The following is a 14,279-nucleotide window of genomic DNA, read 5'->3' as shown; positions in this document are numbered from 1 at the left end:
CCTTGTGTCTCCGGAACCTATAAAACAACACCAAAAAAAGAATGTTGAGTAATGAGGAAAAAGAAAGGAATTCCTATATGGCTTTAAAGCAATAATTCTCCCCAAATACTGTTTTTCTTCTTAAATAAAATTGGAAAAATATTAGTACTTGTTCAGAAAAAAACAGTAAGATAAGACTGAGAAGGTCACTCAAATACCTCCTGGTAAGTTTTATTTCAAAATGGTTTTTAAATATTGAGAAATAGTAATTTCTAAGCATAATTTTTACTTAAAACTGCATGGACTGAAGTTAAAAATGATGTTTTGTTGAGCACGAAGCACTGTTGTAAAATGTGAAATGTATGCCCAGGGCCCTGAGTTCCTGTGGGACTTGGGGCAAGTCCCAAGCCTCAACGTTCCTTGACCATGAGTTAAGGACAAGGATGCTTCTGTAAGATCCTTTGGTGTTCCCCCCTCATCCCCTTCTCAGTTCTCCAAAGAATGACAAAATTGCTTGTTCTTACGAAGCAGATGAGAGCAGGACAGTGGTTCCCCAGTAAATCAGCCACGCTCTGCTGGGGTTTATTGGATGGTTTTGGTTTTTTTTCCCCCACCAGGCTCTGTATGGGCACACGCAGGCAGTGACCTGCCTTGCTGCCTCCGTGACCTACGGCATCTTTGTGAGTGGATCCGATGACAGAACCTGCATCATTTGGGACCTGAACCAGCTGACGTACATAAACCAGCTTCCTGCCCACGGGGAAAGCCTCTCTTCTCTGGCCATCAACAATTCGACAGTAAGATCTTCATTTATCATCTTCCCTCTGATGCATCCATGAACATTTCATGATAATTTAATGGGTGCTCTTCCCAACATAAAAACATCCTGAGAGTCTGATACATTGATTTTTTTACTTTCTACAGAGATTGCTAATAGTGTTCTTAATGATGAGAGGTGAGCACTAACAGCAGCATCTTAGGCTGAGTGGCTAAGTAGAGGCATCTTTGGATGGGTAGAGAATGGGATTAAACAACTTTTAGTTTACGAAGCATGAAGTATTACTCTGGTATCTCCTGGATTTGGCTCACCCATAACCTTATTGCCTCCATTAGTTCATTAATTTCTCCTGACATTCATGCATGAATGTCAGCTGAGGCACGTTAGCCCTCAGTTTTCTGTCTCAGCTGACAACTATCTTACACCTTTGCGGTGATGGTGGCTTTTTGCTTTCCCTTCTACTCTCAGCTGCTCTTGACAGCAGTGGGTAAAAGTCTTCTGTGGTCTGTGCCTGGCCAGAATTGCATTCGTGTTTATAGGAAAATATTCTCTATTGGATTTTACTGTAAACACTCCGGATGAGATTATTTTTCTGACCTTCTACCTCCCCAAAATGTTGCTTGCCCATTTTTATTTTCTCTCTCTGTTAATATACTAGAGCAGGGTTCCACCTGCTCAGACAATTTGAGGTTGGATCCAGTGCTGGAGCTTGCACCTTGAGAGGCAAAATAGAGTTCACAGCAGTAAGAAACTGGGCAGACATTCTCTACTTCTAGTCTGTGCCAAAAGAGTCATCTCATACCAGAGCTTTATGAACTGTGCAGTCCAATGGTTAGTAATCAAGGGTGAGAATTAAGTCATCTGTTCAATGCCAGCTCAGCTTCCCGCCCCAGTTGGTGTAAAATGGCCAGTGCCACACGTTCAGAAATGACTGGGTAGACTGGGATGTCCCAAGAGGATGGAGTCCTCTCCTTTATATGTACCATCAGTGACAGTAGCTTTTTAGTCGGTAGCTCCTCTTCTGGAGATGCCCAAAACCGAGATGGTCCATGCCAGGAACAGGCCAGTGATTGATCCAAGAGCAGTTCTCCAGCTTGTTGGAGTGCAAATGGTTAAACTGATTGGACAATAGGCTGCAGAAAGGTTCACTTAAGAGAAAATCCCTTAGGAAAGTATGACCGAAACTTCAAAGAAGAAAAGATTAAGTGGTCCTTATGTTGTGGATGAAAAAATCCTTTTTGACATTAGCAGAACAGGATGTTTAGTCCTGAAATGGGCTTTTGTTAAAATTTTATCAATATATTTATATATTGTAACATGAAGATAGAAACAAAATGTTGCCATTGTGCTAAATTAAATATTTTAATTTCTTTTTGACATTAGCAGAACAGGATGTTTAGTCCTGAAATGGGCTTTTGTTAAAATTTTATCAATATATTTATATATTGTAACATGAAGATAGCACAATGGCAACATTTTGTTTCTAAATTAAATATTTTAATTGACACAAAATTCCATGTTTAGTAACAAGGTATTTTTCCTGAAAAATTCAGAATGTTTTGAAGGAAACAAATTTCTGAGCCACATACTTTTCTGTGAAATAAGAACCCTACACAGCTCTGTGTTATGTGCTTGTTGGGTTTTGTATCAAATATTTTATATGCTTGAGCACCTAGAAGCTCCATTTATAGATCCAAACCTCGTGGTGTGTGTATCACGTAGACACAGAATAAAAAGCCTGTCCCAAAAAGTTTATAAGCTGAGGAGGACTGTAAAACCTTGCTGCAACTAATGATTTCAGTTAGTTTTGAATCCCTGGCCTAGACTTGAAAAACACTGTAGTGCGTTATGAAATACCTGGACGTTTATGTCCTCTCATACGGATGAGGCAGCTGAAATTTAATCTCTTTAATTATTGGCAACTCTGGGGTGCGCTGGCCTTGTTTTATCTTCAGTTTGAAGAGCTCTGGCCCCAAACCAGGCTGGGGTGAAGAACAGCGTTACTTGATTTAAACCAGGCGCCTGCTGCTAATTTAGGGGCACCCCGGCCTTTGCCAGAATCAGATGACTTTGCCGACGGGTGTTCTGTTTAGCTGGTTCTTCGGGTGGAAAGGTTAGGTGGAATTTCAATTAGTAACTTGATAAGATCATTTAAAATCGCAGCGTTGGCTCTTGGTTCTATATGTTTCTGAGGGTTCCCTGTGTGTTTGCTCCTTACGGTGGGACTCGGTACCTGTGGGGAAGGGAGAGGAGAAGATGCAGATGCAAAGGATGTTTTCAGCAGCAGCAGCGCAGCTCAGAGTGCTGAGCTGGTCACTGGCCAGACACAGAACACAGCCTGAAAATGCGATGACATTAAGCTCCCTGTGAGGGGCAGAGGAGGATTGTGAAACCACCAAAGGCTTGGCAGCCGAGCAGGTGAACACCAGGTCCTTGTTAAAGAGAATGCTTATTTTGTAAAACTTCAAAAGAGCACTAGTCCTGGCCCGGAACCTGTGCTAGGCATTGTCTGTCAGTCTGCTGTTTGACTAAAAGCCTGGATTTTCTGGAAAACAGAAAGGGAACATTTAAATAAATGTTTTAATTTAAAATTGCCAAAAAAACGCTCTTTGTTTCAGCATTATCTTGCTAAATCTGAGATTTAAATGTCAGAATTTTTCATGAGGAGAAAAAAAAAAAAAAGTCATTTTTACTTTCTCTCATTTACATCATCTGCCCAGAAGCAAAACAAAGGTCAGAATTTACGTCAGAGCAACTCTGTAATTTATAATCAGCGCTTAAGAGCTGTGAGGAGGATGAGTGTAGGATTTGGAGACGTTGCTTCTTGCTGTGTTACAGGGTGATATTATCTCCTGTGCTGGGTGTCACCTGTATCTGTGGACGGTCAATGGGCAGCTTCTGGCCAGTGTTAACACCAGCTGCAGCCCCCAAGGCCGTATCGTTTGCTGCTGCTTTGCTGAAGTGATGGACTGGGACACGCGCAGCGTCATCGTCACGGGAAGCACGGACGGAGTGGTGAGGGTAGGTGGAAGGGGGAGAGGGAAGGGAATCATTCATTGGACACCAAAGACAGGATTTTGCATCCTAAATGGAGTTTCAAAGATCCTAAAAACCCATATCTCTTTCCTAACAGGGAAGCACAGCTGAAAGTCAGGGTGAAACGTTTGCTTCCTCTCAGCTTTTATCCTCCGGAATGGAGGAGTCTTTGCCATTCGGGAAGAGTTTTGGAAATGGACTTTTCATTTAAAGTAAAAATTATACTGCCCAGCAGAAATACGTTTGAGTCTGGTTTCTCACAGTTGGTTCACAATTCAGTTTATTAAGTCCTACTTTCTCAGGAGCCAGAATTCACTGCTGGTTCCACCTCCACTCTGTTGGGAGAACTTGCTGGGTTACTGGGATCCTTGTTAGTGTCTCAGCCCTGCGTCCCCACCAGCTTCCTGCAGACATTTCTCCATCATGATGCCTTCCAGTGGCAGAGGGAGAGACAACACTGCAAAATCTTCTTCTGCTGTTAGAAGTCAAATTTCCGCCCCTTGCTGGGAAGTGGACACATCTCTCTCTTGTTGCTTTGTTATAATTCATGTTTTTTCCATTTTTACCTCTTTTTTTTGGCACAGCTCTGGAAGACCGAATACACCAGTACCCCAGGGCAAGCTGCTGGACTGGGACTTCAGAGAGGCACGATGGAAGAGCCTGGCAACATGGGTATGGCCATGGGGTGGGCTGGGAAGTGCAGGGTGACTGGAGACCTTGTCTGGTTGGGAGGAAGGAGAGGGTGTGTGAGCACAACCAGCAGCAGAAGTGATGGGTAGCCACCTTAGATGGGCACGTCCTGCCTGGATGAAGCTGAAAGCTTCTTCATGGGTTCTCTCACAGGTTCTGTCAAACTTGATAGACCACCTTTTTCCATAAACCTCTGAAAACAATGAACTATTCCGGCTCTAAAAAGCCCATTCCCTTGGCACCTTTGCTGATGGCCAATAATAAGGTATCTTGCCCTAATGGCAGAGTGGGCAATGCTATATCCTGCCCTGGGATGGAACAGGGAAGCCTGTTGTCTTTGCAACCTTAAATGAGGTCAGAAAGTTCTTCAAACTGGTGGGAGGCCAGCAGCAGGCCCTGGTGGAGCTGCTTATTCAGGGCTGTGCCAAACTGATACCTCGGAGCTCTCGCAGCGCTGAGGTTAATAAGATGATGGGGCTGTGGTGTTGACTGGTATTAAAAACAACTCAGGCTCACGTCTCTGTTCTAACAAATACAGGAGCTGAAACCTGCCAGAGAGCCTTAAAGCCACGTCCTAAATAGCACAGCTTGCTTCTCCTCACAGCACATTTTGTAAGAGAAAGGAACCGTGGTGTTAGTATGTATAATTTACACCACTTATTTGCTGCGGTCCTCATTACACACATTCCCTATTACTTCAATTTTATGCTGGCAATTTGCATAATATAGAGCTATAGATGTAAAATCTGCATAAAAAGATATTATACAGTAATTGGCCATTACCACTGAGATCTTCAGAAGTGCTGTTGGTGGAACTTGGCGTGTACGTTACTTAGATTGCTTTGTGCAAATATTTATATGTACAGAGCCATGTTGGCAATGCCAGACTGGATGCCCAGCCTGCTTTTGCCCTGTCTCAGAGGAGCTGAAGACAGATGCTTCTAAGGAAGGTGCAAGAACACCAGAGGTGCCAGCTCTGAGAGAGTCTGGCTGTGGTAGCTCCACATTTGGCTTTATTGTGGTGTACGGTCAGGGATTGCTGTAAGTCAAAGCAAAAGACTCAGCATTCCTTCCGAAATCCTTGTAGTAGTCTGTAGTCATTTTTCTGGCTCTTTTTACACGTAGAAATGTCCAATTTGTTTTAAGAATTTCCTAAGTTCTCATCTGTAACTTCCTGTGGTGGATATTTCCATGTCTTATTTGCTGAGATATGATCTCACAGGAATATCTTTGAACGAACTGAGATTTTAGCTGTTTTTAAAATTTGTATCTTAAACAGTTTTCTAAATGAGGACTTAAAAGCTGCCCGTGGGAGTCCAGCAGAATACTTCTCCTTTTTCAGAGGATCATGGAAGGTTTGCACTGACCCCAGACACACACCCGTTTGCACATGAGCATGAGGCCACGCGTTCTTCATTTAAAGATTAGGGAGGTGTAATCAAAGCTGTGACACCCTCCCTTCAACTATTCAGACGACTTCAGGATTATTTTAAATGGCCAAATATTCCCACAACTCATTCTACGCATTAAAGAAAATAAAATTAATACAAAACACAGTCATTGAAAAGACCAAAGTAACTATGATTGAGTTATGTTGTTAGGGGGGTGCGTGTGTATGTGTGTGTATGTGGAATGTTCTCAGCATTTAATTATTGGTTCTGTTATGAGCAGATTTAGATAAGTTGATAATACCAGGGCTTTATGTAATTTCTTTTTACTAGGCAATTATGGGCTGTATTATATCCTGGCAGCAAGGTATTGTGGGGCATCTTATTAAGCATAGAGCCAGTGAAAACTGATGAACAATTTTGCTGAACTAGGCATGCAATTTAGAAAGCAATAATACACAAATCCAATTTAGCACACAATTGATACAGCCGCACGTCAGCACATGTAACTATCATAGCCACAAATTAAATTGGGATGGGCCTATTTTGCAACAGCACAGGCTGAGATTAAATATATTTGTTCTCAACTTAACAACTTGCTGACCGTAAATAATAACAATCCCATCCACGCTGCCCCCAGATGCTTTCTAAATATTTATTTTTAAACCCCACAACAGGTAACAAGTGTGGAAAACATCTTGTTCTCTGTCGGGAACTGAATCCCAGCCTTGCCTTGACTGGAAAACCAAGTAAGACCAGCCCAGCAGTGACAGCGCTGGCTGTATCCAGGTACCGTCCTGCCCATTGCCTCGGGGGCTCCGCTGCTCTGCCCTGAATCCACAGGGGATTTTATTTTATTCTGAACTTCCTATTACTGCCAGGTGGTTGGGTTTGGGGTTTTGTTGTTTTTTGGGGTCTCTTTTTGTTGTTGCTGTTTTTTAAATCTCAGCCGAATCACTCTGTCTTACCGAACGCGGTCACTTTGGGAGCTGGCCTGGCTTGAGTGTATTAAGTGAAGGATTTTGGACAGATGGGACACAATGCAGGAGAAACAGCAGCTTTCAGAGAGAATAGTTGCAGAGATCAGTAGCTGCCACACTGTCTCTACAGCATAAAAAAAAACCACAATCCGAAGAGCTGCTGGAGATACAATGTAAACAGGAAGTTTTTGGTCAATTTTATTGTTAAACTCTACTCAGTTTGCAGAGCCAGCAGTATTTTAGTTTACTCAAACCCCCCTCCTGCAGCTTCTTCTGGCTGTAATATTTGTTGTTACCTCCTGCTCCAGGACGTTTTGATGTACTGTAAAACAGCTGCTGTCTTTCTCTCCAAAAATATTGGAGAGAGTTTTGATAGTTGGAGAGTTGGAGAGTTTTGATAGTTGCTACAATGATTCCTATGTTCTACGTGCTCAGGTCTGGAGCACTGACTGAGCGTGATGTTTATATGCATTGAAAGTGGGGAAGTTTTGGGGGGAGGGTTAGTTTCATTAGTGTCGCTGACGCTGCATGAAGCAGAGATTTCAGTGGCTGAAGCCATGACATTGTGTTGCAAAGTCTGAATTCTGAATTATTTAACATTCATAGAGTCTCAGAGAAGGGTAGGGGTTTCTGATTGTCCATAACTAACCCACTGAACTCCAGGAAAGTTTGGACTCAGTTCTAAATTCAGTCTTGGAAGTGCAAATCTTGGTCTACTTTATACCATCATACTTCAAATTTAACATTAAAGATAAACTTCTCCCCTGAATGTTGCATCCTCCTGATCGCTACACACACAGGAGAAATCCTGGATCCTGTTTGCATCTTGTTCTTGAACATTTTTCTCTTTTTCTTTCTTTCTTAAGGAATTCCTCCAAGCTCCTTGTTGGTGATGACTGGGGAAGAGTCTGCTGCTGGTCTGTGGATGGGTAGGAAGAAATAGCCAAGAACTCGTGGTTTTTTTGGCATTTTGGATAGAGAGAAAATCACTCTTTGGAGCATGAAAGAACTGAAGAAACTGGAAGCCTCTGGTTGGGGACTGAATCGCAAAGAAGTTGTTGGACTGACCCTGCAGTCAAGTCTGATTGAAATTAGAGAGTGGACTCAAAAGCCGTGAGAGAGACACTGACAGACGTGCACGCAGACAGTGCCATTTTGTAGTATTTTTTCTGGGAAAACTTTTCTATTTTAAATGTTATTTTAGATACTGAATTTGACATAATACATTGAATTTCACAAATAATAGCTAGCAAATAAAACTGCTTTGATTATGCCAAAGAGCAATGCAGCTTAATAAAATCACCGTACTCTAATTTTAGTACCATGAGATCAGAAAATACTGAGGCTTCAAACAGATGTTGACTTTGTTTCAGTATCTTTATTCTTACTAACATAAAAGTGTGTTAGCATCTCCCTTTCTACTCTTCCTCCTTCCCTGAATCTGCGTGAAAAGATATGTGTGCCTTCTGGAAAGCTATTTTGTTTGCAAAGTGAAGGCAGGAATTCCCAGGTTGGCAGTGGAGCCTTTATCCAGCCCCACTGTGAACATGTGTTATGGTGCAATCTTTGGTTTCTTAGTCTCTGACTTGTTTTTTTTTCTTAGTGAGCAGGGCAGGCAGAATGCATGGAATGGGTGAGGATGAAGATCTGACACAGCTGGTCAACATATTCTTTCATTTTTCTCCTTCACTGCCTTCTTTCCTGGCCTTGGCCAATGTTCTCTGGAATATCAGTGTATGAGATGTCTTTCAGGCTTTACATTCACCATCACCCTGCACGGTAGAAGTGGGTATTTCTAATATAAGAAGGCTGAGACCATAGAGTAATACATTGAAGTGCCATTTGTGTCCCTAGTGGAGATGGAGAAAGTGGGAAAAATAAAGCTCCTTAACATTTTATGAGAATTTGAAGGAGCTAAACTGATAATTCCCTCTCTCCCCTGCCCCCCCTAGACCTGGTAAAGAAATCGAGTACCTTATCTTACACACGAAGGGCTGAGTAACCACTTAGGCAAAGCAGCTTCCTGAACACCAGAGACTGGGTCAGGGCAGAGCCAGCAAGAACATGAAGGTCTTTATGGTTATGAAGATCCTTTGTGTTCCTACCACCAAACACCCCTGACCAGACAGAGCCAGGAGAGTTCCCTGATTTCCACCCCACTGGGACTGGTTAGCACTGGTGGAGTGAAGCCCTGCGTGTACTGTGCTGGACAGACAGAGACTGACTTCAAGAGAAGGACAAGGTGCATCAGCTGTTGTTCTGGATCACAGAGAGCAAATCCAGAGTGTGCACGTGTGCATGGAAGTCAGCAGGTTAAGAATTAATATCTTCTAGAGTCGAGCTTGTTCAGGGAGTTGCAATTTGGAAGAATACAAAAGGCAACTGGATAGAAATAGGTTGTGGTCTCCTCCTGGTGAAAATTCTGATTAGGAGTGATTTGCTGTACAGCAGTGCTTGCTTGAGAAAGGTATACAAAAGGCAACTGGATAGAAATAGGTTGTGGTCTCCTCCTGGTGAAAATTCTGATTAGGAGTGATTTGCTGTACAGCAGTGCTTGCTTGAGGAAGGTTTCTTCTGTAGCTCTAGAGGAGTTTTCCTCAGTCATAAGTTATGGATTTAATGCATACTGTGAGTACCGAAAGCACTGCTCCTTGCTTCCACAGTGAAGGCACAAACATCACCAAATTTCTTCAGTCTGATACATCCAGTGTGTGTGATAGTGGTGGAAGGTTACCGGGTCATTTTTCTGCAGGCAAGTCTCTGTGACATGAAGTTTCTGCTAGAAATTAATATGTGGTTGAACAATTAGCTTTGATATCAACACTTTCATGAGCACTTTTGTATTAAAGGTTTCTTCTGTAGCTCTAGAGGAGTTTTCCTGAGTCATAAGTCATGGATTTAATGCATACTGCAAGTACTGAAAGCACTGCTCCTTGCTTCCACAGTGAAGGCACAAACATCACCAAATTTCCTCAGTCTGATACATCCAGTGTGTGCGATAGTGGTGGAACGTTACCGGGTCATTTTTCTGTAGGCATGTCTCTGTGACGTGAAGTTTCTGCTAGAAATGAATATGTGGTTGAACAATTAGTTTTGATATCAACACTTTCATGAGCACTTTTGTATTTATGTTGGTCTCCTGTGTATTTGGTAAATTTGGTAAAAATTCTGGTAAAAATCTCCATTTATGTTGGTCTCCTGTGTATTTGGTAAATGAGGAATCTCTGTGAAATTCTCTCAGTTCTGGACATGGAGGCAGCTGTCACTAACGCGTAGACAAGACTTGGTGGAACCTCAAGGATAGTAGTGGCACCTGCTTGGTGGGTGTCCTGATGTGATGCTGGTTCTCTAATGGTCACGTGGGATGTGGGGACAGCAGATCTGGAATATGCTTGAAAAATTAAGCAAGTAGAGCAATTCCACAGCAAATACTTCCAGCATAACTCCGTTGTTATGGCAAGCGGCACAGTGCGAGCATCACCAGGGTGTTGTAATTATCTCAGAACCAAATTTTACAAGGAGTAAGTAGCTCAGGGTGAGAATTACCCTTAAAAGAAATCCAATCCCATTAGGATAAGAAATGCAGGAATAAGGCACAGTCTTAACTCTGCCCTGTGGGGAAACCAAGAAGAGAAATGTGGAACAGCACAACCTTTATGTGCCTTTAAAAATCAGTTTAATCTAATCGAGGACCATAAACCCTAAAATGCCTTAATCACACTTATTTGGTTATTGCTCAGACCATCTTGCTGCCTTTTTCGGCAATAGAAGCCTTGTAAATGTTGCAGTGAGCATTAAATACTGTCTGATTTCTGTAGCTTTCCGTTGGCTAATAAAGGCTAGTGAAGCAATATTTGCAGAGCTGCCTGCGCACCACGGGGCCTTTTCAGCCTCATAAAAAGGAATTTGCTCAAACCTTTTTTTTTTTTTTTTTTTTTTGAGAAATCCATGCAAACCAATCGGTGAGCCCCACGGGAAAGTCTCCCTGTGATTGTCACCGTGTGCTACTGTTCCTGAGTCCTTCTGGTACAGGGTTCTCAGACCTTGTTGCAGGAAGGTATGGGTAAGGAGATCATGTCATTTGGGCTCACCCATGGCTGTCACAAGGGAAGGTGTCTGAGAGCCAGATGAACTACAATAATTTGCAGGAATATGCTCTCTTCTGCATGAAAACGCAGCTTGTCATGTTTGTGTCACATCATTTCAGGAGGGACATCCCAGGGAAGTCGAAAAAGAAGCCCAGAAAAGCTCTGGACCTGATCCCAGCTCTCTTGTCTCCTCCTGCTTGGAACAAAGCACCTCTGAGCCAGGTACCTGGGGGGACTTGTTTGCTAAAGGTCACCCACAGCGCTTGGGGATCAGACTGGTTGTTGTGTTACTGGTGTCACTCTTCAGACATAGAACTTAATGTCATTTAAGTCAGCCAGGCTGATGGGGAGGGAACAGGGCTGGTGGAGGGATGCCAGCCTTACAGACAGGTTGTCATCAGAGCTCTTCCCAAGTGTCAGGAAGCTCCTGGAATCTTGCCACATGAAGTTTTTATAAGGGAACCCCCTTGTTCCCTTCATTGGAGTTAAATGTCTTACGGAAACCTGGTTTCTAGAACCAGACAGCCTTCAGGAGTGCTTTTGGATCTTGGTGACCACCAGTAATATTTGCTGTAATATGTAATATTGCATGACCATGAGTAATATTTGCAAACATGGGCCTTGTGGTGGGGACAGCTGTAGCTGTGCCCATGTGCAGTGATCACTCAATGTGTACTCAAGTGTTGCAACTTTACGCGTGTGGAGGGTTGTTGGTGAAGGGCAGCAACTAAGGCTGGGTGGCTGGAGCTGAGGGTGTTGGGTGAGTTCTGTGGTGGAAGAGCATTCTGAGCTCTTGCTGATGGGGGAGAAGCTGTCTCTGGGTGGGTGGCTGCAACAGACGCGTGGGGATTTTCCCTTTTTCAGGTCAGAAATTGTTTCCTTGTTCAGCTTGAGCAGGAGGCTTGAAGGACTTTGCTTCTCCCTTGTACATCCGTTCCCTGGCCAGGAGGGACAAGGAAGAGTTGTGCTTCCAGAGCTACTCCAGTTTTGGTGGGGTGCTCAGCTCCCATGGTGGGAGCAGAGGGATTAAGCCACTGGAACGAACAGTGAGAGTTCTCTTTGGCCACTCCTGTCCTCAGCCCATGGTCTCCTGGCTGTGATAGTCTCCAGCGGTGACAAGTTACATCTCCTCTACCAATGTCTATGTCGTTATACCCCCTTATTTTACTGACACCGCTGGATTAACCAAAATAAAATGCAGTCAAAGTGTGGTCATTTAAGTTCCCATCTTTGACTGTCACAGTCACAGAGCACCGGATCTGGTAAGCGAGCAAAAGGCATATCCTTATTGTGACAGTGGGACCATGCACGTTGTAAACAAGGGATTCTGAGAAGTATTATTGAAATAACCAGAGCTGCTGCCAGATAATGGTGTGATTTGGTAGGGAAGGTGAAATCCTGATTTGCTCCAAAGCCTTTATCTGCCTGGCAGGTTGGGTTCTGCCTCCAACCTGGTGTGTGTTGGCTTTGGTTGTGTTGGTGGGTGTCCGTTTGAAGCTCTGGGCAGCCCTTGGCTCTTTGGAGCCCCGTTATGAGCTGAATATATACTCTGTCTTTGGGCTGTATATTTACAGGCCCTTCCCCGTGGCAGTGCTGGGACTGTGATAAGTGGGAGGAGGCCCACTAGAAATCTACTCAAGCAGGTCTAATTGTACCAAATAGAACGGCTCAGTAGAGTGGAAAATAGTCCTCATATATCTACCCGAAGAAGATAATGACCTTTTAAATAACAGAAGCAATTTTATTTCAATACTCCAATTACTCTGAACTCTCAAATGTCAAAGTGCCAAGCACTTTCAAAATAACTTAATTTAGACATTTATAGCACTTAGACACTGCTAGTTTCTTATCTAACCTAATTATGAGTTGTACAGGAAATTGCAAAGCATCCCAATTAATGTTATTTTTTATAGTGATACATAGGAGTGGCCTTTGCCATTTGCCGTCGTCGTGCACACAGTGATTTACTAATTTTGGCTTTTGAGTTAGTTCCCTGGCAGGACAGGGCTCTTCTATCCTCTGGTTGCTCTTTGAGAGCAAACAAGGAGAAAGCCGAAGTAGAAGCGAGCAAAGCTACATTTGCCTGAGGGATCTGAAGGGCTTGTGTTCCCCAGAGAGCAGGGAGCCACTGCAAGGACCATTTGAGGTATAGAGGTGTCATACAGAATACTAATGGCTGAGTGTCAGCCTTGTTGATGCTCTCCAATCAGAGCACTGAGGCCAGGATTCTCCACTGACTTGTCTCCCGCAGGACTAGTGCAGGGGGATGAGATTTGTGAAGCTGTTTAACTGGCTGCCTGAAAAATTCCCTTCACAGACGGTGCTGAGCAGTTTCTCTTCTAGTCCCTACGCACTGTGGGCAGAATGGGAGGTGGAGGACATAATGTAGCATCACCAAGAAGTATCCAGTGACTCCTCATTTGCTTTTATGGTGAGGGGAGGACACATGTCCAGGTACCATGTTTGAAAGCGATAACTCTTGCCCACCCCCATGTGTTTTTTGCCTGGTATATTTTACACGATGTCCTGGTCCTGTGCTCCCCCCCAGGTGTCAGAAGAGAACTTTTAGCAGCCAGAGAAGTTCCTCCTCTTTCCCAAGGATGATCCCACAGGATCAATGTCTCATTTCTCAAAGAAAGTTGTGGGGCTGTGGGTAGCTACGTGCTGTAGCTGCTCTCAGTTGTGCCTGTGACCATGTCAGCCCAGAACAGGAAGGAAAAAGCCCCCAGAAGCCTTATTCATAGAATGGTAGAGGTTGGAAGGGACCTCTGGAGATCATTTAGTCCAACCCCCTGCCACGGCAGGTCCATCCAGAGCAGGTCCCACAGGAACGTGTCCAGGTGGGGTTGAAATGTCTCCAGAGAAGGAGACTCCACCACCTCTCTGGGCAGCCTCTGCCAGGGCTTTGCCACCCTCACAGGAAAGAAGTTCCTCCTCGTGCATCATTGTGTTCTCATTCTCTTCCTTATGGTAAAATATTGCTGCAGATAAAATAGATGGGATTTTTAACATGGCTTAACAGCTCAAATTAAATCCAAGAGGGAAAGTTTGAGTTTGACTCAACATCTTGTGTTCAAGAAGGGCACAGGGAACAGACCCGGAGGAAAGAAGACCCTTTCCCCAAAGTTTTTCCATAGCCAGGAGCAGAACCCAGGTGAGGTTGCCTGGGGCCTCCTGACCTCCTGCTTCCCTGGTGTGAGGTGCAGGAGAGCCCCAGGTTCTGCACAGCAGGGAGAAATGCAATTACAGGGACAAATGAAACCCTGGGCAGGTCTCAGCTGGAGGGTCAAAAAGAGCTGCCAGAACGTTTCTGACTGGGGTTGTCAAAGATTGAAAAGCC

At 43.9% G+C, this 14,279-nt stretch overlaps 1 protein-coding gene across 1 annotated transcript in view; it reads left to right on the top strand.

The window, feature by feature from the left end:
• The window catches only part of WDFY4 (WDFY family member 4), a 191,015-nt gene extending 182,835 nt beyond the window's left edge, over positions 1 to 8,180 (top strand). Inside the window, exons 58-62 of the mRNA XM_014958090.1 lie at positions 597 to 776; positions 3,596 to 3,778; positions 4,378 to 4,465; positions 6,549 to 6,660; positions 7,718 to 8,180. Coding sequence (XP_014813576.1) covers positions 597 to 776; positions 3,596 to 3,778; positions 4,378 to 4,465; positions 6,549 to 6,660; positions 7,718 to 7,784 — 630 coding nt within the window. The 3' untranslated portion in view covers positions 7,785 to 8,180. The remainder of the gene's footprint in view (positions 1 to 596; positions 777 to 3,595; positions 3,779 to 4,377; positions 4,466 to 6,548; positions 6,661 to 7,717) is intronic.
• Positions 8,181 to 14,279: the final 6,099 nt, after the last annotated feature.

This window comes from Calidris pugnax, unplaced genomic scaffold, assembly GCF_001431845.1.
Source record: "Calidris pugnax isolate Ruff unplaced genomic scaffold, ASM143184v1 scaffold352, whole genome shotgun sequence".
NCBI lineage: Eukaryota > Metazoa > Chordata > Aves > Charadriiformes > Scolopacidae > Calidris > Calidris pugnax.
Note: the sequence above shows the minus strand (reverse complement) of the source record. Positions and strands in the feature narration are given on the sequence as shown.